This window comes from Rhododendron vialii, chromosome 12a (assembly GCF_030253575.1).
Source record: "Rhododendron vialii isolate Sample 1 chromosome 12a, ASM3025357v1".
Classification (NCBI taxonomy): domain Eukaryota; kingdom Viridiplantae; phylum Streptophyta; class Magnoliopsida; order Ericales; family Ericaceae; genus Rhododendron; species Rhododendron vialii.
Genome location: NC_080568.1, coordinates 16,209,162 through 16,215,976, shown reverse-complemented (window position 1 = coordinate 16,215,976; position 6,815 = coordinate 16,209,162). Strand labels below are relative to the sequence as shown.

The 6,815-nt window shown below is 34.7% G+C and overlaps 1 protein-coding gene across 5 annotated transcripts; it reads left to right on the top strand.

The window, feature by feature from the left end:
* The first annotated feature begins 2,077 nt into the window (after positions 1 to 2,077).
* LOC131311782 (protein TIFY 9-like) lies at positions 2,078 to 6,422 on the top strand. 5 transcript variants are annotated; one of them, XM_058339354.1, is made up of 7 exons: positions 2,138 to 2,494; positions 2,649 to 2,823; positions 2,944 to 3,046; positions 3,176 to 3,266; positions 3,836 to 3,893; positions 5,941 to 6,039; positions 6,076 to 6,422. In XM_058339354.1, the coding sequence occupies exons 1-6, from the start codon at positions 2,380 to 2,382 to the stop codon at positions 6,002 to 6,004; spliced, it is 606 nt and encodes a 201-aa protein (XP_058195337.1). In that variant the 5' UTR covers positions 2,138 to 2,379; the 3' UTR covers positions 6,005 to 6,039; positions 6,076 to 6,422. The 5 variants fall into 5 exon arrangements, 4 of the variants coding, with proteins under 4 accessions (XP_058195336.1, XP_058195338.1, XP_058195340.1 ...); XM_058339353.1 differs by having other exon boundaries at positions 2,078 to 2,494; positions 5,941 to 6,422; XM_058339355.1 differs by having other exon boundaries at positions 2,135 to 2,494; positions 2,953 to 3,046; positions 5,941 to 6,422.
* The last annotated feature ends 393 nt before the right edge of the window (positions 6,423 to 6,815 follow it).

Genomic DNA, 6,815 nt, shown 5'->3' with positions numbered 1-6,815 from the left:
TTTCTCATTTTTGAGGGAAAAAAAAAGTGTGAATAAATTGTTGATTAGTGTGAACAATACGTAATTTTGGTTGTTGATTATGAGTGAAATAGCGTCAATAAGTTGTTATGCTAAAATGCCAAAATTGGTTAATCAGTGTGAACAACATGCAATTTGGCACAAATTGTTAAAAAAAATAAAAAAATAGCGTGAACGAGTTTCACGTGTCTAGGGAGATTACCTTAAGATGAAAGAGTAGATAAGAATAAATGCCTGTTTGACATAGTTTATTTTTTTTAGAATTTTTGGTTTTCGTCTTTAATTTGTTAATTTTGAGTTAAATTTTTGTGGATTATTGGTTTATCTTGATGAGTTAAAGCTGAAAGTAAAAAATTATGATTTTTACCCAAATATTTTGGAAAGTATGTAAGATAAAGCCCAAAAATATATATTTTTAGCTTTATCTATGATATTTTTTTGAATAATGTTTGGATAAAAGTCATAGTTTTTTTTATTTTTTCGACTCTTTTTGATGAGACAAATCAATAATTTATAAAATTTTGACGCAAAATTAACCATTGCGAAAAATTTGAGCAAGAACAAAAAATCAAAGAGGGGTAGTACAATCCATGACATCCGGGACCATAAAAATATCTATAAAAATAAATGAATGATCCAGATTCATTGCACTGTGAATCTAGACAAATCATTTACTTTCATGGTTTGGATATTATGAGTCCTCTCATTTTTTAAAAGAGATTAAATTCTTTCTGGATGAGGTGGAAACCATGACCCATTTTGGGTCCTTTTGAGCATTTACTGTAGTAATCTGAATCGTTCATCTTGTAGGGCCCAAAAAGTTATATGTCTCTAAATACAATCTATGACATTCGGACCATGAAAATATCTATAAAAATAAATGAATGATCCAGATTTATTGCACTGTGAATCTAGACAAATCATTTACTTTCATGGTTTGGATATTATGAGTTATCTCATTTTTTTTAAAAGAGATTAAATTCTTTTCGGATGAAGTGGAAACCATGTAGGTCCTATTGAGCATTCACTGTAGTAATCTGAACCGTTCATTTTGGGCCCAAAAAGTTATATGTCCCCAAATACAATCCATGACATTTGGACCATGAAAATATCTATAAAAATAAATGAATGATCCAGATTCATAGATTCATTGCTATGTGAATCAAGAACAATCATTTACTTTCATGGTTTGGATATTATGAGTCCTCTCATTTTTTAAAAGAGATTAAATTCTTTTCGGAATAGGTGGAAACCATGACTCATTGTGGGTCATATTGAGCATTTACTGTAGTAATCTGAATCGTTCATCTTGTAGGGCCTAAAAAGTTATATGTCCCCAAATTTAAAATTTGCTTCATAAAATTGACGGTCATGGACAATATAACTTAAAATACTAGTGACAGAATCAGGCCGTTCGTTTTATAAATCAAAATTCACTTTTTGACATAGTTATTGATATCCAATCAAGCCAATTTTTTGCGTAGACATATTACATTGCGAGTCTTTTGAGATGAACGGTTTAAATTATTACAAGTAATGCTCGGTAAGGCCCACAAGTTTCCGCCTCATCTAAACATAACACATTCTTTTTTAAAAAATGATAAAGCCTCAAAAGCTAATCTATGTGAAACCGGAGCTAATAATAGTGAAGTCGGATCTAAAAAGTAGAAAGCGTGGGGCCCGTTTGATGCCCAGTGCATGTATACTCACTATGGGCTTGTTCTTCTAAAAAAGTCATTGGCTTTTCGCAAAAAATGAGTCAAACAAATCCACATAAAAATAAAAATAAGTCAATAAGTCATTTTTTTCGTTTTTATTCAAAAAATATTGGATTTCGATCAAAATTTTATACTTTTTAGATTCCTCTCGTCATGATGATGCAATAATTTCAAAAAAATAAAAATAAACCTAATAATAAAAAAAAAATTTAAATAAAAATAAAAAATAAATCACTTTAATTTATTTGTCCGAACACCCTTATGTATACCTGTCCCGTAATTTCTGCCGCGTCCTGTTGCTGCTTCCTTAAAATTATGACAACTCTCGTGGAATACGTGCCATCTCGGTACTAGACCCCACCACCAACTCTCCTTCTCTTACCATTCTCGGCTTCTCTCTCTCTCTGTCTCTCTCTCTCTCTCTCTCTCTCTCTCGTTTATCTCGTGCCTCCTCCCTCCACAAACAAAAAAACTACAACAACTACTCACCCCCTTTCTGCCTCTCGCAATTTATTACCACTACTCCTATAAATTCGCAGTAGCGGTTAAATAGGGACACGCCCAAATCGTCGTCGTCATCATCAATCAGGAAACAAAAAAGAGTGGTAGTTGTTGTTGAACCAGATTAGTTAGCTAGCTGGCAATGGCAACAGGATCAGCAGCAGCTGTAGAACTCGATTTCTTTCAAATGGAGAAGGAAACCACCTCCACCAAACCAACGCCCAAAAAACTCTTCCATCGCCGTACAAGCTTCCGAGGTCCCTACCTTCGACAACATTTACTAGTACTACATTACTTTTTAATCTTGTCTTCCTTTTGTTTTCCTTCTTTGGAATCGTCGCGGTTGTATGTATATATGTATGCACGCCGGGCACCTGTTTATTGATTATTAGTATTATGTCTCTGCTGCAGATATTCAGAGTGTGATTTCGAAGTTGAACCCTGAGCTTCTCAAGGCTGTGATAGCAACTGGCTCCGTCGATCAGACCTCTCTCCCGTCGAAAACCTCGTCGTTTTCGGTCCCCTCAACCCCCAAGCACGACGGGAATCCGTTTCCCTCTTTGCCTGTCTACACTCCAGCCTTTTGGTATGGAATCATTTTCAATCAGTAATAAATTTCGGTTTTAATCTTTCTTACTCTATATAGGAGTATGTTCCAAATCGCATGCGAAATGATGACATTCGTTTTTCTTGTTTTGCCTGCCAGGAGCAATAGTTGTGGAAATTCTGAAAGCAGTACCCCTGAAACAGCTCCACTGACGATCTTCTACAACGGAACCGTTACCGTCTTCAATGTCCATCGCCACAATGTCCGTAAACAATCTAATTAAGTTCTTTTCTTTTCGTTTTTTAGTTTTTTTTTTTTCTGTCTTGATTGATTATTTGGTTCATCAGTGTACGTTGACTGATTAAAAACTGGCGATAAATTAATCGTTCAGGCAGAGAATATATTGAAACTTGCTGAGGGAGGAGTCTCCAAAATTTTTGAGGGAGGAGATGGACGCCAACTACTGGAAACCCTTCACGGAGGTCAGCCCCTGTTCTGTTGGATAACCATTAATTCATTATCTTGTCTTCTTTGTTGATGGAAAGCGAAACAGGGAATTTCAGCCTAGGCTAAAATGGATTGGTGGATGGAATGGGTTGAATTAAGGCTTTGTTTGGAACTTATAGAAAAGAAAAAAAAGGAAAGAAAAAGAAAATGAGAGGAAAATAGGAGAAAAAATTTACTATTCATTGAACTTAAAACTTTTATTTTCTTCTCTTTTTCTTTTTCAACCTCTTTCTTTTCCAACCAAACAGCGGAATGAAATTTTTTTTAATTTTCTTTTCTTTTCCATAAGTTTCAAACAGACTGCAAAATTATTTGAACTAAAATTTTCATATAAAATTTCTTTTTTTTCAAAGCTAATCATGGCTATAGTCCACCCTTCTATACTCATACTCATAGTACGACCCTTAAATTCTTGCCTTGGTTGAAGTTTATAGGCATGGGAATAGGAACTCGTGACGATTGTGTAAAACTTGAGAATAAAGAAGAGCCAGGAAAATGAGCAAATAATTAGATTGGTGTTTGTTTTTTTTGGGTGCATGCGCAGATCTCCCAATCGCCCGTAGAAAGTCGCTACAGAGGTTTCTGGAGAAGCGTAAAGAGAGGTAGTGCTCCCTCTCCCATCAGATCTTATCCTTTCCTTGATGCTTTGCCTTGGGCTTTTTGAAATTCTAAACGTCTTTTTCTACTATTTCCCGCGTTTTTCTATAATTTACCCCCTTGTGATCTTTTGCACCTGATTGGTCATGTCAAAGATCTCGTGTATACTTTTTTTTTTTTTTTGTACTTCGGAAATTCTGGTCTTATGTATATGCATCTAATTAAGTTGAAATGGACGGAAATCGAAAAATGTCACTACCAATTAAACGAATAGCATAAAACGTAGTTGAACCAACAAATATGTGTTCTAAAAAACAACAAAAAATATTGTTTTGGTTTAATTTTTTGAAGTACTCACCCTCCGCCTGTAATTTGTTAGTTCATTGTTCCACTGTTTGAAATGATTTTCACACTCCTCTTTTTACAATCCACAATTCATTTTTTGTCTTTATCCACATGAATTATAATGTTGTCCTTGGATGTTGAAAAATATATACTCCCTCCGTCCATTTTTAAATGTCCTGCTTTGTAACTTCAATTTATTAAAAAGACATCATTATTACATCTTTCATATCAACTTTTTCCTCCACTTTTCCTACTTACCCATCATCATTACACTTTTACTCACTAACTTTTCAAAATAAAATCTACTTTTAGGGACAAAATAGACAATACACCAACTTTTACCCCTCTAACTTTACAAAATGGACACTTATTAAGGGACAGCCCAAAATGGAATACTGGACACAAAAAAAGGGACGGAGGGAGTATTGAAAATGGGTAACATATATTGTAAATTCATGTAGATAAAGACAAAAAAAAAAGTGTGGATTGAAAAAAGGAGCGTGTGAAAATTACTACTTCCCTTCTTTTGTTCCACTCTTTTGAAGTGGAGTGATAACTAGTGATAACTTATTTTAAAGTTAAACTGGAATTGTATTGATAATATCACCAACGAGAGGTAAAATTATGAGACCAAGAGAGACTTAAGAAGTACTTTTCTCTATATTTTTGCAACAATTATGTGTATCATTTATCTCATCAATCTAAGTGAACTGCAACCATGGATCCTATATGAAATGGGGAAACGTTTTAGGGATGGTCCAATCGTCTGGCTTCTAAACCAAAATTGGGATCGCAAATGTAATATTCATGCCATTGCAACATAGATAACTTAGTGTAATTGTTTTCAAATTAACCATTTACAATGCATGAATTAAGTGGGCAAAAACGTAACAAAGATAACTGAAGTAGCACTAAAATTAGATACTTGCACTCTTAAGGTCCTTCATTAAGTAGCCTTCCCAGTTTGGATCTTAATTGGAGCAGACTAATGGAACAGTTAGATAAAAGGTTGTATGGAGCATTGGAGCTGCATATTAATTCTTGGACTGCTAGCTCAATTTCATTTCAGATTTTAAAGGATATAAGGTTTCTCAGCAGATTATTTGGCAGCTAATTTCTAGTTATTCACTTGAGTATGCACGGAGGTTTGGCTGATGGCTGAGACACACCAGTTGAGTGCATATGGATTTCTTTTTTCTCCTTTTGGGGACATTGGATAAAATTGGAACAATAAAGAGATTTTTTTTTTCTTTTCTCCACTTTTAGCTGATAATAGTGGAAGAAATTCTTGGAGAGGAGGATTTCGCTTTTTTATTTTTTAATTTTTGATTAGGGATTTTGAGGAAGAAATCCTTGCCCCCTCGTCCAAGGGGAGAAATAGAAGTGAAAGGTTTACACGGAGAGTATACCTGAGTCTAAGTAGTTGTGTAAAAACTGAAAGTGACCTGGAAACTTGGTTATTTATGTTTTGTTTAGACAGCTAGCTATTTGGAAGTATGTGTCGCCTATGGTGATTATTTTTACTAATAAACCACCTTACAACATGGGTTAGGTGGCCTAATTATCACAGGAGATCAATATTCAATAAGTAATTTCCCATACGTATTCCAATATACGCGTGTGTCAAATACACATTACAGTAACTAACTGGAGTACTACTGTTCTCCAACGAAGTAGTCCTAGTAACGAGTTTGGAATTGCTTGCAGGCTTACTCTAGTTTCGCCTTGCGGTAATCCGAGGGAGCATGGAATTTCTGGGAAGAATACTTAAAGCACATGATGGAGATTAGGAAGAGAGAGAGAGAGGTGTTAGAGAGCTGGAGAGAGAGAGAGACGTGTTAGAAAGCTGGAAACGATCGACGACCATATAACAATTACTAAATCTCTTGATATCTTTATTAATTAAGGCCAGCTAGCTGACTTTGAATATCACTTTATTTCTCCCCAAATGCACGTTTTAGTTATTGTCTTACAAACAAACAACCAAGTGGAAGAGAAGGGCGACTTCGTCAATTGGGACTTCTCCTTCCTCGCACTTTCTTTTGTTATAGTACTAGCTAGTACGTAGTATCTCCGTAGACTTGATGGCTAACAACTGGAGTATTATATACTCTATCTTCTGTAAACGAATCGAATCTTTCATTGCTTTATCTGGTCGTAGGTTTAATGAAAAATTCACTATTGGTTGATGTTGTTTTGTCCATGTGTAAGTATTTTGATTACAATTCGTTACATTTTCATCATTGTTTTAAAAGTCGGCCGTCTAATCGGTACTTAAGTACTAGGTGATTTTTTTTCCGCCCGACTAATGCCTAGGAATTTTTAAAATTGTCGGTTGGTCGATAATCCAACAATATTGAATGATTGATTTGTTGTACCAAGAAAATAGTAGTTGATTGTGGACGTACCATGTAATTTGAAAAGGTGAATGTAGTTACATAGTGGTTCGGAGTAAAAAAGGTATCACTAATAGGTTTTTTATTTTTGGAGTGTAAAAAATTCAATTCATATTCAAATAGTATACAGAAAACAAACTAAACACAAATAAAGTTACGGTGAAATAGAAAATCCTGCACTAGGTC